Genomic DNA, 18,381 nt, shown 5'->3' with positions numbered 1-18,381 from the left:
AGTGGTTTTCCTGTTCAGCCTGTCACCACCGGACTCTCTCCCCTCTGTGTAAGCCCCTAATCAAACCCCATGTCACACTTCCTGGCTCTGGGTCTCTCCTTCCGCCTCTTGGACCTGTGCCTTCCCCACTGAGGTTAACAGGGGTGCAGCACAACATGCCCGACAAGATCACACATGAGGACACTGTTTGCTGGCCACCCATAAACAAACACGCGCCAGTCATAACATGAAGAGCCCGGCATGGCAGCTCACGCCGGTCATCTCAGCACTTTGAGAGGCTAACACAGGAGGATTGCTTGAGCCCAGGAGTTCAAGACAAACCTGAACAACATAGTGAGACCTTCCTATCTCTATAAAAAATAAAAAGAAAAAACGTTAGGTCTGCGATCTCAGTCTAGCTTCTAAAACTAAAGTCTGTTGGATTCCACATTAGTAATGTCCACTACAAGCTTATCTTCCCAGGTACAGAACAAAGACAAAACTCCTTCCTCCACCCACCCAGAGATGTCCGCGTAACTGATTCTGTGCTCTCTGTTTCTCTTCACACATTCACTTTGTCTGATGGAAAAATGTGCATTTACTGAACGCCAACTGAAGTCTCAAAGGAAAGTGACCATTCCCTGGCTGCGGCTTGCCCCTCTTCCTGCGTGCCTCCTCCTGCTTTAAGGAAATGTATGAATACTACACCTCTTGAAAACCCCCCTATATTTTTTTTTTTGACACAGAGTCTTACTCTGTCACACAGGCTGGAGTGCAGTGGCATGATCTTGGCTCACTGCAACCACCTCTGCCTCCTGGATTTAAGCTATTCTCCTGCCACAGCCTCCCGAGGAGCTGGAATTATAGGCGCCCACCACCACGCCCGGCTAATTTTTGTATTTTAGTACAGACAGAGTTTCACCATGTTGGCCAGGCTGGTCTCGAATTCCTGATCTTAGGTGATCCACCTGCCTCGGCCTCCCAAAGTGCTGGGATGACAGGCATGAGCCACCACGCCTGGCCTAAAAATCTCTTCAGAAAGCAGCCACAGGTGTCTGTGGTTCCTATTTTACTGGGACACATCCTAAAGCTGGCTTAACAAACCTCAATTGATTGATACTTCTGCCTCAGTCACTCATTTCAGTCGTCAGGGGTTACTGGCTTTCTGAACACCGACTCAGAACTACCCCAATTCCAGGTTCTGGGCTGGGGCTGAATCTCTGGTCCACAGGCGACTTGCAGAAAAGGTAGGGCTCTCTCCTCCCAAAGTCCCCCACCCACCCACCAGGCCCTGACGGCTCTGATGCTTGCAACAGTCTGATCTCAGCTTCGGAACCTGACTTGGCACCCGAGACCTTTCCGTGCCCACTTTTAGCCTTAAGACAACACTCAAAATCCCCGAGGGTGGTTTCCGTGGCCCGCGCAGGCTCGCTGGGCCGAGGTGGAGCTGTCAGCCTCAGAGTCTGTCCTCGCAGAATTTCCTGCCTGGTGGTCAAGGCTCCTGAATGCTTGATAAAGGCCGGATGAGCAAACCAGCTATTTGAAGTTTTGTCCAAAACAAACCTAGATCCATAGTGCTTTGAAGTTGGCCTTCTTTACCATACCAGTGAAAGGGCTTGTTTCTCGCCAAGGGCTGGTGCCAGTGCGGCAAAGGTCAGTTGTGACAGGTGAGTGGAACGACCCTGAAGCTCTGGCCCAATTCCTAACCTTGAATCCCCCGGCATGCACCCAATCCCCCACTCTCCGCAACGCCAGGGAAGACGGCTCACCACCAGCAATGACACCCACATTTCTTGTCCTTTTACAGTTTTGGGGGGTGGGGAACATAAGACATTCGGACAGACACACTACTGAAAAGGGCTTTGTAAAAACTGACAAACTAAAGAAGTTTGCCTTAGGCCTGATCTCAGCTTGTTGAAAAGTCTCACTGGGGTTTATGAAGTTATTTCCTTGGCACACGGATTATTCATTAGCAACGGTGAAAAAGCCTTGAATTAATTTCAACATTAAACGCAACTGAGATGTCAGGAAGCCCAGTTGCATCCACATCCCAGGAGGTAACAGTGTCTTCTGAAGTCGAATTCTTGCTTTCTTTAAAGGTCGATTCCCTTTTAAGTTCTGGTTTACGTGACTATATGAAACTGCAAATGTGCCCATGAATCTCTGCTGCTGTGGACTCTGCTGTGAAACTCTGAGGAAGCCCTAACACCACAGTGAGAACCAAGATACAGCCTTCCACTGGAGGAGCACACGCAAACCGAAAGCGCGGCATAGGCTGAATGAGCGAAGCCGGCTCCTACCATTTCACAACACGAGGGTAACTCACACGTCTGCGGAGGCCAGGGGGTGCCGACGGGTCTTGCGTTGTGCTCTGTGGACGCAAGGACGTTCCCTCTTGTTGTAAGCCGTGCTCACAAGACAAGCAGAAGGGAAATGACACACAGCACAGGGCCTCCACCAAGGGCCGAAGGTTCCAGAGTCCAGTCAGCAGAGGTGGATCGCGTGGGCACCCCTCACCTAATGCATGGGCTCACAGCAGGTCCTCAGTAGCGAGACTGGAAACTCCAGATTCCCCCAGGGAGCACTGTCTTCAGAGCAATCCACTTCTACAACACTCTATCTCAGTCCGGGAGGGAACGTTTATCCTCTCCTACATTTAGAGATAATAGAAAGTGATAACCTAATAAAGCAAAACCACTTCATTTTGCTTTCTTCTTTGCACACTCTTGCACTTACTTGCACACTCACTTGGAAGAATGTTTGCACTCACACCTGTCTGCATACACACTCACACAAACACACACACACACTCACACTCACTCATGAGGAGACACTTACTGTTAACTAAGTCAGTCTCACATTGTCAGCTCTTCCCACTGGTAAGGAAATCCCTGCTCCAGAAACACACATACACACAGAGAAAGTTTCAAACCCTTTGCAATTGCTGATGCAATTAAACTGCATTTAGGAAAACTGGAAATTGTATTAACTTCCCCCCCCTTTTTTTAACAGTGAAAATATAGTCAAAGAGAAAAAAGGCATTTCACATTATATGCTGCCTTGAACAGAATTAAAACATCTTACTGCTTTGGTTGTCTTTTTACTTCTGGAATAAGAAATCATTTCCAGTCACACAAAACTTTTTAAGTTTCCACACAATATAATAAGATCTTTTTGAATAAATATTTCAGACTAGTCAAATTATTATCAACTTCATGGCATTAACGTATTCATTTAGATCAGAGGTCCGGGTGTGGTGGCTCACGCTGGTAATGCCAGCACTTTGGGAGGCCGAGATGGGAGGCCGAGATGGGTGGATCACCTGAGGTCCGGAGTTCGAGACCAGCCTGACCAAGATGGAGAAACCCCATCTCTACAAAAAATACAAAATTAGCTGGGAGTGGTGGTGCATGCCTGTAATCCTAGCCACTTGGAAGGCTGAGGCAGGAGAATTACTTGAACCTGGGAGGCAGAGAGGTTGCAGTGAGCCGAGATCGCACCACTGCACTCTAGTCTGGGCAACAAGAGCAAAACTCAGTCTCACAAAAAAAAAAAAAAAAAAAAAAAAAAGATCAGAGTGCTGGTGCTGTACTCTGTACATGGTGATTGAATAGACTATAAATTAAAGGCAAAGAATCCAATGTGAAGTCACCAGAATTAAAAACAAAAATCTTAGGACCAAACTTACATTGCCATGAAATAAACACAGTTAATATGAGAAAACGTGGTATGTCTCAAGTAATCATATCACCTACCTACCAAACTGAATTTCTTTGAATATCCGCACTTGCTGGAATTAAAAATTTAATCTAAATAAAGTTATTGTATTGTCAAAGTCATTTATTTCTGTCTTTCCTGTTACCAGATTTAATGTCCTTCAAGAAAATTATGAGATTGTTAAATTTAAAAACAAAAATGTCTCAGTATAATTTATGAGCTCGTTGACTATCCTTCAACATATAAGAGAAAAACATGTAAGCCTCTTCGTAAAGGCTTAAAATTGATCGATCTAATTAACACACCCAGGTAGGTGTCTTTGTTTTCCACTTCGATGACAGATTATCCTGCCTCCTTCAATCCCATGGCCAATGTAGCTAAATTTCATTAAAGACTAACAACTTGAAAAGCTCAGGGAAAAGAGACTTGGGTACGAAAACTACCTTGCAAATTGTACTTTTTCACTTCTAGTTTTCCTGTGATAAAAACAATTTTGGAAGCATGTGTAGGTAGCAGTTTTAAAAAAAAATATTTTGTCTTCTACATATTTGGACTTTTAGAGTCATTTTCTAAGCTTCCGAATTCTGTCAAGTAACTTGGGGCAGGACTGACTCTCCTCCGTAAAGAAAACTGCCGAGTCACAGCCTGAATACACCGGGCCCCCAGAGACTGGTCACAGGGTATTCACAAAGTAGAGGCAAAGCTCTGTCTCCGTCTTGGCATCATGCAGACCTGACTGTGAAGGTACGTGTTTAATAGTAGTGTTTGTCCAGCCTAGGAAGTTTCCACACTCCTTTCATCTTTCTTCCTTATTTGGAACATACACCAGTGTGCACAGACACACGTGCACACATTGCGCAGGCCTGGGAAGAATCAGCAGCAGATCTTCCTGCAAGCCTGACAATGACTGCTCCCCACAGCGCTGCACAGAGCACGTGGGTGTGGCTGGGACTGTGGGCACTAATCCAAACAGGTCCACCCAAGAGACAAACTTGGAAACTATTTTCTCAGTAAATTAACCCACATGGAAGTCACCTCTGGGACGGCGCTTCTCGACTGACGTGTCCTCTGGGTCTGGACTCTCCAGCTATTCTCAAGCAGGCTGGCCCTGTCCCCGCCTCACCCCGGCTGAAATTCCAACACTCATCTGACATTTCATATCCCTGTTTCTCGTCTACAGTGAGCACCGAAGACTTCAACCATCTATCTAACTTTTCACCCAGATCACGTAAGCGCCATGAGGGGAAAGACGCTCCCAGTTTTCATCAATGCCCCTCCTAAAATGGGGTTAGAATAAATGTTCAATACGTATATTAATAAATGCTCAATACATATCTGCTGAATGAATTAAAACTTACAAAAATGAGTCTTTGAAAACACTGAGTTTTATATAAAATTATCAGTCTAGGGATCTCCGAGTTCTGCAGAAATGACAACTGTTACAGACGAACTAGAAACTGCTACCCACAGAACGTCTGAACGTATGCACCTTCGTGGCAGGGCTGCAGGGCTGTACGAATGTGCGGGCGACAGACAGCAGACACCCCACGCAAAGCGGAGGCACCCGCTCTGAATCCACACTGGTGGACGGGGTGGGGGAGGGGAGGCACCTTGAGAGAATCTCCTGACTTCACTTTTTCTGTTTCTCATCTATAAAATGGTGTGATAATCATTATCTCACAAGATTTACACTGAAAACTCTGTGAAACTGTGTTTAGAAATGTTTGCTCTACTACAGTTGTGGGAGATACAGCAGGCCTGGCACGCAGGAGGTTGAACAAATGTGAGTCGTTGCCTGAGAGTGTGATGCTCCACACAGGGGCCTCTCTCAATTCTTGGATAACATCCATTCAACTCCAACCTTTACATCAAATCTTTACGTCTGAAGATCTCTGTTTCTTTTTCCAGAGGTGAAACAGCGGGGTGATTTAAGGTCCTGGAGCCATCAGCCCGGTGTCCAGGCCTTGTCTTCAGATTCTGGGGTCTGGGTGGGCCATGCCTTCAGGCTTTTGTTGTAGCCCCTCAACACTGCACTTTTTCCAATGCTCTTCATTAAATACAACCCTATTCCACCTCTGGGGCACCTTCTGACCGACATCATTCCCTGTAGTGCCTGGCACCTGAGACCTCTCCATCCTGGTCCTCAGAGTGAGTTTCAAGCTCCTCTTTCTAGAACCTCCCTTGACCTCTCAGATGGCCCCAAACCCCTAACAAAAGCCTCCTGGACTCATCTCACTGCTCCGTACTGGGCATCGCTGGTGAATAGGCCTGAGTCCTCCAGGTATTGGTCCTGTGGCTGGTCTTCAGGTGGGGTGTGTGTGCGTGTGCATGCGTGTGTGTGCATGTGTGTGCATGCGTGCGTGTGTGTGTGTGTATACCCATTCCGCACTGCCCACCCCCTCCACGTTTCTCCAGGGCTTGGCCTGCTCCACTCTTTCCCCACCTCTCAGTCTGGGGTACCCAGGACATGTTCCTGCAGACAACATGGGCCCTCTCGAGCCTAGGCTGCTGCTCATGCACCCTCTCAAAGGTGGGGCTCCGCGGCGCTGCTGTCCAGAGAGCTGCCACCAGTCTTCATCCACTGCAGCGAGGGCCTGGCTCCAGCAGTGTCCAGGGACCAACAGCCCCTGGCATCTAGCAAGTTCCCATGCTTGGCACCTCCCTGGCAATGGCCTCCCCGGCCCCCAAGGGAAGGCTTCCAGCAGGTTCCATCAGTGAAGCCCCTAAGTACCTTTTCTGCCATCCCCCAATTTGAGGCTGTAGCCGCTGCCATGGGTCAGGGGTTGGGAGGGCGCTATGAGTAGGAGAACACGTCTGTCTCAGAGCCAGGGGCAGTGGCTGTCCCTTCATCAGCTATTCCCCATATACATATATATTTGAGACAGAGATAGGGGCTCTGTCCCCCAGGCTGGAGTGCAGTGGCGTGATCACAGCTCACCACAACATCAAACTTCTGGTTCAAACCATCCTTCCCACTCAATCTCTTAAGTAGCTAGGACCAGAGCTGCACACCACAATATCTGGCTATTTTGTTTTTGTTTTTGTTTTTGAGATGGGGTTTCCCTGTGTTGCCCAGGCTGGTCTGGAATTCCTGGCCTCACACAATCCTCCTGTCTCAGCCTCCCAAAGTGCTGGGATTATGGGCGTGAGCCACTGTTCCTGACTCCTATATTCTTCAGAGTCCTCTTTACTTCTTATTTATTTATTTTTTAAAGATGACAGCTTTATTGAGATATAATTCACTTATCATTACTTCTTACAACTCAATCCTCAACTAAGAATTCTTCACATTAGACTTTCCCTGATTGAATCATGTGTGGTTTCTGTCTCCTGATTGGACCCTGCTGGATACACCAAGTTCCTGCATTAATGCCACTTCTAATTTAAGTGATTTGCAAAAGGGCTCCCACTTCCAACTGACCATTCATTAAACCGGTAAAATATTATATTGTATTTCACATAAGTCAGTACACAGATTATTACCAGTTCTTAACCTGTCCGAGACAAGCTAACTCAATATTATAAAAAAACTAATTGAAACACAGAGTACTTAAATGTTCTTGGCATTTGTGGTTTGTCAATTGCTGGGGTTTAAAAGTCAGAGACTTGCTTCCTTTATTTTCAGTGGGGTGGTTCATAGATTTCAGAATGTAATGCATAAATGGGAATTTGGATACCAAAAAAAATGTCTTTGGACCTTTAGGGAAAGAGGAAAAAAAAAACGCCCAAAAACCAGAAAGTGGGGGAAAAAAGGTAATTGGGACCAGAATGTGCATGCAAGTAAAGTATTCTGGTGCTAATAATACAATTTTTAAAAAACCTTCAGAATTGTTTAGGCTGTTAATTTGGCCATTTTGACCAGATCACGGCTCAAAGCTACTTCCTCGGATTCCCGGGGCCCTGAGAAGGGTGACGTAGATGTGTCCGTCTGCAGCCATCCTCGAGTTTTAAACATCCAACTTGTAAGCAGCTCATTTCTATAAAGCACCACTGAGCTATGAAGTGCTGTGGTTATTGTTTGGGAAAAAAGTGGGCGGGGGAGGATTGTAGATATGACTGGGTTCAGAAGTTGAAGATCAGAAGACAGGAAATGGGCAAGTTCTTTTTTTTTTTTTTTTTTTAAGATGGAGTCTCACTCTGTCACCCAGGCTGGAGTGCAGTGGTGTGATCTCAGCTCCCTCCGCCTCCCGGGTTCAAGCGATTCTCCTGCCTCAGCCTCCCGAGTAGCTGAGACTACAGGCATGCGCCACCACGCCCAGCTAATTTTTGTATTTTTTTACTAGAGATGGGGTTTCACCATGTTGGCCAGGATGGTCTTGAACTCCTGACCTCAAGTGATCCACTTGCCTCAGCCTCCCAAAGTGCTGGGATTACACGCGTGAGCCACCGCGCCCAGTAGAGGAAGTCATTCTTGAGAGTTAATCAAGGAGCTCTGTCTGTGGCGTTCCCCTACCTGCCACGCCAAGCATGCATGCCCCACCCTCCAGTGCTTCAATTCTGCAGTATTTTCCACCTTGTGTGAGGTTTCACCAGTTAGATACTCATCTGCATTTGTTTAAGTGGCTCTCACCCTCTGTGCACATGGGCTGCCCCTTTCAGAGGTGATGTTTGAGCTGTCAGCCCTCTGCCTGCCCCTAAGTCTAGCTTGGACCTCGGGAACTGAGGGGGGTGCCGTCCCTGGCTGATGTCAGCATGAGTTCACATCCCTGCAGAGAAGCTGAGAGTGAGGCCAGCTCACGCCCATGACTTACTGAAGACAGCGGGGGTTGGGGGTGGGGGGTGCGGGGTGGGGGGTGGGGGCGGGGAGCACGAGGGCTGGGGCAAGGGGGTGGCAGTGGATGGGGCCCTCACTTATCACGAAACCCTGGAGCGCAGTCATGGAGAAGCCGGGCGCTGCCGGGCTGTGCCTCGAGGGTCCCTAACTCTTTCACCAACTCTCCTGATCTAAATGAGATCACTCCATTAACAACAAAAAAACACTATTTTAAATTTTTATGTCTGCGTTGCCTTATTCCAAAAAGATTTGAGGCAGTTCACAAAAATACACTTGGCATAAAAGAAGGTAAAAAGAAAAAAGTAGATGAGGAAGTCATGGCGGAAGTCAGCACGGGTGGAACACTCAGGCAGATGCTCGTGCGGCAGTGACACCTGCCGCAGGCGGGCTGGGCGGGCGAGGCGCGGAGTACCTGGTCTGCTGCAAGTGTGTCAGGCGTCTCCCCTTGTGACGGTGGCCGGGGGCATCTAGAGCGAAGGCAGGGATGCTAGAGCCCCCCACGATCCTGCCCAGCCGATTGCTCACCCCCCACTCCCTACAGTGCCCTCGCTGAGGTCCACAGAGGGCAGAGCCCACTGCCCCAGGGAAGCCCGATGGGCTGGTGCTGAGGCCGATGCGGGAGGGCACTGCCTGATAGAGGAGGAAAACCCCAGCGGCGTCCTCCCTGTGAACCAGAGGCCAGCTTCCCCACCCTTCAAGGCCAGAGCAGGGCTGGGAAAAGGGGGCTCGGGAGGAGAAGGCTCGGGCCAGGCCCATTTCCTTCTAGGGACTTCCTGATCTCTGAGGGCTCCTGCCCTGTCAGTTCACCTGGCATTAGCACCTCGCAGCCCGGGACAGACCTGGTGAGTACGGCCCTTTCTCCCCGGGGCAGCCCCACGGAGTCGGTGTGTGAGTGCAGCTGTCAGATGTGTTTCCCTCCAGCCTCTCACCCCTCACCTTGCTGCACGGTGGCCGGGGCACACCAGAGGCAGGATTCAGCTACAAAGACCTGGCGCTGAACCCAAACACCCTTGAGGAGAAAATGTTCCTGAGCATCCTGGTGGGGATAGGCCGTGACTCCTGCTGTGTTGCCATTTAGTGAACAGGTGAAACTGCTAGGTACGTGTTGACCATCAGCTGGTCATAAATGGTCCTTGTAACTTTACAGGAACAAATAACATTCTGAGAAACTTAGACATGCACAAGGGAAATCAGAGTCAGAAAAACTGAGTCCTGCTTCCCAGTCACAGGCAGGTCGTGGGCTCAGGTAGGTCAGGGGTCCTCTCGGACCCTCAGACTCATCTACTAGGGAAAACAACCTGGTCTGACAGGAAAATGCAGGTGCTCTGAGCCCCAGAAGGCTGTCACGGGGACGCTGTGTGGCTGTGATGCCTGCGAGGCCCTGGAAATGTGGGTCACTTACAAGCTCCGAGAAGCCGCGGACCACCTGCCGCCGCTTCAGGTTGGTCTCTCCGTCCAGGTTGGCGGTCTCGATGTGGCACAGCCCGTCGGGGTCACTGGAGGAGAGCAGCAGAATGTCCGCAGGGAAGATTTCGTTGCAGCGAAGACGCACAAAGTCTCCCACGTGGATTTCTTTCCAGAATCGGTTCACGTACTTTTTTTCTTCCCTGGAAAACAGACTTTGATTAATGAAACTCACGAGACATCGGTCATGGCTGGATCTGGGTGATGGGCACGTGGGGCTCATGTGGCAATTCTTTCTACTTTTGCATAGGCTGAAAATTTTCATAATAAACAGGTGTTTTAAAAAGAATATTTGGCCGGGTGTGGTGGCTCACGCCTGTAATTTGAGAGACCGCACTTTGAGAGACCGAGGTGGGCAGATCAGGAGATCAAGAGTTTGAGACCAGCCTGACCAACATTGCAAAACTCCATCTCTACTAAAAATACAAAAATTAGCTGGGTGTGGTGGTGCATGCCTGTAATCCCAGCTACTCAGGAGGCTGAGGCAGGAGAATCACTTGAACCTGGGAGGCGGATGTTGCAGTGAGCTGAAATCATGCCACAGAACTCCAGCCTAGGCGACAGAGTGATATTCCGTCTCAGGGAAAAAAAAAAAAAAAAAAGAAAAAGAAAGAATATTCATACCACTGAAGCCCACTCAAAGTAAAAGAAGAGTATCCATAAAGGCCACATATTGTATGACTCCATTTACATGAAATACACAGAACAAGCAAATGCATAAAGACAGAAAGCAGATTTGCGGCTGCCAAGGGCTGGGGGACAAGGGAGTACGAGTCACAGCTTAATGGCAAGAGGCTTCTTTCTACGAAGATATGAATATTCTGGAATTAGTGACAGCTGCACACCACTGAATGCACTTGAATTTTTCACTCTTAAATGATTAAAATGACCACTCCTAGTTCTACACTCAGAAGAGCCGAACGCAGTGACTCGACCAGGCATAGCAAGCCAGTGTTCACGGCAGCATCACTCAGAATTGCTAGGAGCCGGGATAATCCATGTATCCATGAACAGGTGAATGACAAACAAAATGGAGTATTATCCTTTATGAGTATTATCTCATAAAGAGAAATGCTATAATACTGAAGACACTACGCCAAGTAAAATGAGCCAGTCACCAAAGGACAACTCTTGTCGGTTCCGCTTAATACCAGGTGCCCGGAGTGGGCAAATTCAGAGACAGAAAGTGGATTAGGGGCCACCAGTGGATGAGAGAGGCACAACGGGGAGTTATCGTTTTATGGACACAGAGTTGCTGTTTGGGGTGATGGAAAAGTTTTGGAAATACATCGTAGTGATGATTGTACCACACTGTAAGTATCACTAATGTCACTGAATTGTACACTTAAAAATAGTTAAAACGGCATTTTATGTGCATTTTACAATTTAAAAAATGCAAAATGGTTAAAATGTTAAATATTATATTTTGCGTGTTTCATCATAATAAAAAAACATAATTAAAACACGTGAAGCCATGGGAAACAGGACTTAAACTGCAGCAGGTTACGAGACACTTGGCAGTTGGAAGGCCCCCTCACCTCTCAGGGACACATTCCAAGCCACCTGCTTAGAACAATGCCCAATACAGTCAGCCTGCAGAACCTATGAGTCACTATCAACAGATATTTAGATTAAAACATAATTTTCAGATTTCTTCTTTAAATTTTTTTCCTGGAATAACAGGCTAACTAATGCCACAAAGGTCATTTGTAAGAGTTCCTTGAAGGCAGTTTTTTGCCATCTTTAAATAAGTGGAGGGACACAAATTTATCTGAAAAAGATATGTTACAACAGGAAATCTCATCAAGAAATCCTCCGGGTTGCTGGGTGCCATGGTTCATACCTGTAATCCCAGCACTTTGGGAAGCCAAGGTAGGAGGATTGCTTGAGGCTGGGAGTTTTAGACCAGCCTAGACAACATAGTGAGACCCCATCTCTGCAAAAGAAAAAAATTAAAAAATTAGCTGGGCATCGTGTCATAAGCCTGTAGTCCCAGCTACTTGAGAGGTTGAGGCAGGAGCCTCACTTAAGCCCAGGAGATCAAGGCTGCAGTGAGCCGTGATGACACCACTGTACTCCAGCCTGGGCGACAGAGTGAGGCCCTGTCTCAAAAACAAACCAACCAACCAACCTACCCTCTGGATGATACTGTAAAAGAGTAAAAAGCACTAAAATGCATTTCATGTTAACCATAACCATCTTACTAATCCTCCCACCCTACACCCCCTATAAAACTCTACTCTCGCCTGAATTCCAAAACAGCCAGGAGTTGGATCTGGAGGTGGACTGTGTTGGCCACATCTGTCAGCTGCCTGAGCATTGGATGAGAAGTGTGGGGAGTCTGCAGAGCTAGGAAGCCACGCACCAATTTTCTCACTTCTATTTTATTCCCCTGTGTGGATTTGAGGGACCCCCTGGCAAAGTTCAAGAGGCTCCCAGGAAGCCATCGGCTGCCCTAGAGGCTGAAGGGAGAAGAATCCCCTTTCATTTTAAATCTCTGTGTTCTTAAATCCTCTAATTCAAGATCCACCAAATCAGTTACGTACAAAGCAGAGCTCCGGGGCGCTACAGTGGGAACAAAGATACTAGACGATGCGGTTCTGTCCTCAAAAACAAACGCAAGGCAAGCTGTCGCCACCAGAGAGCGCCCTTTGGGGGCTGTGGAGTCAAGCCCCCTGAAAGTGGTCCCAAAGTTGTTCTTCCTGGGCTCACGCAAGCGTTCCTCAGAGCTGCTTCTCCCACTGCGGCAAGCTCGGTCACCTGCAGGCCATGTGGTCCCAGCATGGTCTGTCCAGGCAACCATGGGGTCCTCTGGCCATGCAGAGGCTCCTTCCTCAGGCCCCAGCCCGAGGTCTGAGAGGAGGCATGGCGGTGACCCCCAACCACGGGCCACCCAGCTTGCGACGGCCAATCTGACCTCTTTCGAGCACAGACAGGAAGCTTTGATGACTGAGACACTGACATGTCTAGCCATGTGCCTACTTGCTCTTCCAAAGGTCAAGCCTTGACTTCATGTCATTACAAGTTTTTTCGGCCTTCCTTCTCACAAGCACCTGCTGGGCTCCTACAGAGGACACGAAGCCATCTGAAAGGTCCTGTCCCTTGGGAAGAACGTTACCCAACGCTCAGTCACAGTTCGCTCACAGCGGAAGGCAGCCTGTGCGGAGCATCGGCGGGGCCGGCTTTGTGGCGATGGGGTCCCCAGGAGGCCGGGTTGTCCTGGGCCTCACCCTGGGCGGAGGAGGAGACACTGCAAGGCACTGTCTCTGTTCAGTTTATGTTAACTACATTCCATGTATAACCCTCATCCAAAATAAAGTTGGTTTCCATCTGCTTTGTAATCATAAAACAATAGCTTGCCTGCCCCATCCAGGAGGCTTTTACAACAGAAACTTCAGGGGAGGCATCTAGGCTCTGAAGGGGATTCCCCCCAAGGACCCTCCACACATGGAGAGACCGGGGTGCCACGTGGAGACCTCAGGTCACTGTCCTGGTTTGCGGGGCCGGGGGAGAGGGTTCCTCATGGGCTGCAGAAAGGACGCTGGATTCTAAGAAAAGGTCCTGTCCAGGCGCGGTGGCTCACGCCTGTAATCCCAGCACTTTGGGAGGCCAAGGCAGGTGGATCACAAGGTCAGGAGTTCAAGACCAGACTGACCAACATGATGAAACCCCGTCTCACCAAAAATACAAAAATTAGACGCGTGTGGTGGTGCGTGCCTGTAGTCCTAGCTATTCAGGAGGCTGAGGCAGGAGAATCGCTTGAACCTGGGAGGTGGAGGCTGCAGTGAGCCAAGATCGTGCCAGTGTACTCCATCGCTGGGTGACAGAGCGAGACTCCATCTCAAAAAAAAGAAAAAAAAAGGCCCTGCAGTTCACAGGAATCCCTACCAGGGACAGACCCTGGAAGACTCAGATTCAGGAACCCCTTATGTAGGCACAGCGGGACAGGCCCCTCATTACTGCAGCAGACCAAAAAGGCAAGAGATGCCTCGGGGGTCCAAACCCTGCAACCACTCCAGCTGGAGCACCCGGCAAGGAGCCTGGGCCCGCATCGACCCTGCCATGTCATCACTGGCTGCGTTTCCCTGATTTTTAATCTTCTTATGATACAGATATATATATAGGTATGTGTTTGTATATATAACTATATCATAGATATATATCTCATGATATAGGCAGATATAGGTATGTGTTTGTATTTACGTATGTGTAGCCCTCCTTTCCATGGGGGTATATCTTTTTTTTTTCCAGCCTTTCCTAATGTTCCCTGAACTGTGTCTCCCCAGAGACTATTTGGAGAGAGAGGCTCTAAAGAGGATTCCAGTTAGAATGAGGCATAAGGCTAGGCCCAAATGCAAAGTGGCTGGTGTCCTTATAAGAGAAAGAGGCAGCAGAGGCGTGCACACACAGCTGTGAGGACAGGGGGAACACGGTGAGGGGAGCGGCCTCAGGAGGACCCATCCTGCCCACACCTCGGTGTCTGACTTCCGGGTTCCAGAACTGCGAGGTGATACATTCCTGCTGTTGAAGTCACCCCATCTGTGGTCCATTGCTACAGCAGCCCGAACTGACGAATACCCTTAATAACGTCCATTCTCGTGACTCTGGCTGGAAGGAGCAGCTCACAGCCTGTAGTGACAGAAACTGAGGGGCAGGCAGAAGCAATGGGTGGCAGGAGGGGCATCTCACCCTGCAATTTATCCCCACGTGCAGGTTCTATGCACCCCCAAGACAGAAATCAACCCCACTGGCACAACACTCTAACACCAGCCGCTCAGCACGCCCTTCTTGGGGCTTTTATCAGCACAGACCTCTAGAGAAAGGAAGAACAGCTGGCCGGGGAAGTCTGCCTGTGCCACTGAAGAGGACATCAGGGAGCGGGTGTCCGGGTCTCCGGCCCCAGTGGCTGGAAGGGGGTCACCACCCGCCTTGCCCAGGGGCAGGGTCTGCTTGGAGAAGGGACAGAGTCCAACGGTGACCAACTTTGAGTTCAAGAAGCTGGTGGGGCTGTGCGAGGCGGGCTCTCAGGAGGTGTCTCCAGCTTTGAAGACAGGCACACGGAGACAGAAATATTTGGGGGTCTTAAGCACAGACGTGACAGCAGCCCCCACTGTGGATGCCGTCACTGAGAGCACCAGGGAGAAGTGTGGGGAGGAGAGCTGAGGGCTGAGGACAGGCCATGCAGGCAAGGTCGTGCCCAGGCAGGGAAGCTGGTGGAGTGGCCGGGGGGCAGAGAGGTGCCACGCCAGCACACGGCATCGGGGTGGGCCAGGGCTGACCACACGGGGGAAAGGGGGGCACAGGGTTCCTGGGTGCTGCCACCCCCGCCGGCAGCCACAGGTCTGCCTCCACACCTCGGCCTTCACCTCCCACGGCCGAGTGAACATGGCTGGAAGGACATCTCGAACGTGTACCTGTCATCACCGCAGTTTTACTCCATTTTTGGAGACAGTAACTTCCAGTGGCACATCCATGTAGATAGACGGTCCTCTTGTTCACCACTCAAGCACATTTCATGCCCAGCTGTAGCGAGACCATGTAGTCTTTTGAAAGACAGAACTGTTCTTCAGAAGTGGACCTCCCCTACAAAGGCCATGGATGACTAAGAGCTTGGGACAGGTCTTTAGGCCACACGAGCAGGAGCTCTAGACGTTAAATTCCTCTCAGCATTGAGACATCATTATCATCTTAATAGTAATAACAACATTAAACAATCGGCGAAGCTGTGCTAGGTATCCTATCATGACCCAGGCCTGCACGGAGCATGTCAGTCTCTACTCAGTGAGCCCTCCCGCAATCCTGACAGTACGGTCCCACTGACAGACATGGAAACCAAACACGCGGAGACTGGCCTCCCCAAAGTCACACAAACCTGGGTGACTCCAGAGTCTGGAAGCCTTAGAGAGATTTGGTTTTGAAAGCACATCTGATCCGGTAGCTAAAGGAGGAATATCTCATGAAGACTGTAAAATGCTAAGCAAAAAATTCTTCCATTTTTCCCTTTTAAATTATGCAGTGCAGAGACTAATGTGGTCTGAGATAAAATATCACTATGTTTGAGAAAGGGTGGAGGCCAGGCGCGGTGGCTCACGTCTGTAATCCCAGCACTTTGGGAAGCTGAGGTGGGAGGATCATTTGAGTTCAAGAGTTCAAGGAGTTCAAGACCAACCTGGGCAACATGGTGAGACCCCATCTCTCCAAAATACACAAGAATGAGCCAGGTATGTTGGCACCCCTTGGTCCGAGCTACTCAGGGAGCTGAGGTGGGAGAAGGGACGAGAGCCTGGGAAAGTTGAGGTGGTAGGAAGCCCTGATCGTGCCACTGTACTCCAGCCTGGATGACAGGGCAGGACTCCTTCTCAAAAACAAAAACAAAAACAAAAGGTGGGAGGAAAGGCAGACAGTTCCAGATGTGTGCCAGTGTTTGACGCAGACATGGAGTAACACAGTTCAGTCCATTTGCCAAAACCACTGCCAATGTGCAAGCAACTGGAGGGGGCTTGTCCAAGATCAGGAGTCACCAAACTGTGGGTTTTTTGGCTACACACTGGGACGTGCCCCCTTCACCGGCCTGCGTAGATGAGGGGTGAGCTCCTCCCTCACTGGGACCACCTGCAGTCGGGACCATCTGAGCTGTGGCCACAGAAGGACACTGCCCTCCCCCGGGCTCACCTTGGGGACTTCCCTCTGGGCTAAACAAGCCTCTGAGAGAGTTCCCGCTAGGGCAGGAGAGGTGTTGATTCTCCTGGCTTCAGGCTGCTTTGGTGGCTCCTGACGTGGGCAGGGCACACTTGACAACCGAGGGGCCCCAGCTGGGCCACCTGGCAGGTCTCTTCTGCACAAAGCCGCCATACCCTTCCTCACAAAATCCCTCCTGCAGGAAACGTGTAGGAGCAGCACTAAACAGCTGTTTTTGGAGTGATCAATAATTAACAAGGATGCTTCACATCTGGCCACGACTTTCATTTAGGGTCACAAAACCACGGTGCACACACAGTCTCAAGTGCGTTGGATGACTCACCCCCAGCAAGACAGGGCGCTGGCCCAGAAGCCTCGACTCTGAGTGCCCGGGTTCCTGATCTGCAAAACGGGGGTCTACAGTATCGCTACAGTCTCCCCCAGCAGACGCTGACCCATTTCCTGGTAGCCCTCTGCTCCTGTCCCACCCGCTTCATGCTCTTCCGGCTATCACCGGACTGTCAACAGTGACTGCTCAATTAAGTGAGAGGCTGTGGCCACTATTTTGACTTCACATCTCGTGTTTTCTTTTTGAGCATGGTTTTTCCTCACCATTACTGTTGAAGTGAGTATTTGATTTTGACTAATACAATCAGAAATAGTACAAATGAGCAGCGTGCTACATCTTACATTTGATTTGTGGTTTGGAATTAAAGCAAGAGCTGTTATTTTGATTTTTTTTAAATTTGAAAGATGGTAAGATTGCTCACAGGACTTCCATGAAATGGAGAACACAGACGGCACTGCTTGAGGTGCGGGGGTATATAAAATATGACTATGTGTTTACTATCATTCTGGATTATTTCACTGGAACAGAACAGTTAAGCCCTACAAAGAGAAAGCTTCAATTAAACCTGTGTTACATTTGACTAAACCTAGAAGAATCTGGATGCTTTGTGCCTTATAGACAAAACAGGTAATGTGTTATTTTGTGGGGCTTTTTGTTTTTGAGACAGGGTCTTGATCTGTCATTCAGGCTGCAGTGCAGGGCTGTGACGACAGCTCACTGCAGCCTCCAACTCCTGGGCTGAAGGGATCCTCCCTCCTCAGCCTACCAAGTAGTTGGGACGACAGGTGTGCACCACCACACCCAGCTAATCTGTTTTTTATTTTTTGTAGAGACGGGGTTTCACCATGTTGCCTAGACTGGTCTTCAACTCCTGGGCTCAAATATCCACCCGACTCAGCCTCCCAAAGTGCTAGGATTATAAGAGTGAGTCCCCACGCCTGGCCAGAATACATTTTTTAAGAAAAAAGAAGACATGTTAATGAACCTAACATGCAGACCAACTAGATTGAGGCCTCCCGAGTGAGGTCAGCCTGGGGGACTCCTTTGCCCAGCTAACAGGAGAAGTGCGTAATACTTTAAACAAACAGGGCAAATGTGAAACCAGGACACAGTGAGACGAGCCCTAAATGGGAGGATCACCACAAGAGATCCAAGAATCTTGTGGAATAATCATTAGTGCCAAGGCCCGATGCCTTGGGAATAAGAAAACCCATTATGGAATGTATTTTTCAGATGCTGGACAAATAAAGAAGTGTGCTTGTGTGTGTGTGTGTGTGACAGAGAGAGAGAGAAAAAATAATTTTACATCACTTTAAAAAGACCAAACAAGACTCTAAAATTATTGCAGATTTAATATACACTCATTATACAACAGGCAGAGAAGCAGAAAGCCCAGAAAGCCAGCAACAGTAGCTTTCAA

At 49.1% G+C, this 18,381-nt stretch overlaps 1 protein-coding gene across 3 annotated transcripts in view; it reads right to left on the bottom strand.

The window, feature by feature from the left end:
* ATP10A (ATPase phospholipid transporting 10A (putative)) overlaps positions 1–18,381 on the bottom strand; it is a 182,943-nt gene that overhangs the window by 88,442 nt on the left and 76,120 nt on the right. For 2 of the 3 annotated variants that reach the window (XM_077938948.1, XM_028850630.2), the window contains exon 2: positions 9,873–10,077. In XM_077938948.1, coding sequence (XP_077795074.1) covers positions 9,873–10,077 — 205 coding nt within the window. Of the gene's footprint in view, positions 1–9,872; positions 10,078–11,777; positions 11,871–18,381 lie in introns of all 3 variants that reach the window. The other variant, XM_077938947.1, reaches the window with a different exon arrangement.

This window comes from Macaca mulatta, chromosome 7 (genome assembly GCF_049350105.2).
Source record: "Macaca mulatta isolate MMU2019108-1 chromosome 7, T2T-MMU8v2.0, whole genome shotgun sequence".
Lineage (NCBI taxonomy): Eukaryota > Metazoa > Chordata > Mammalia > Primates > Cercopithecidae > Macaca > Macaca mulatta.
This window is presented reverse-complemented; position numbering and strand designations above follow the sequence as displayed.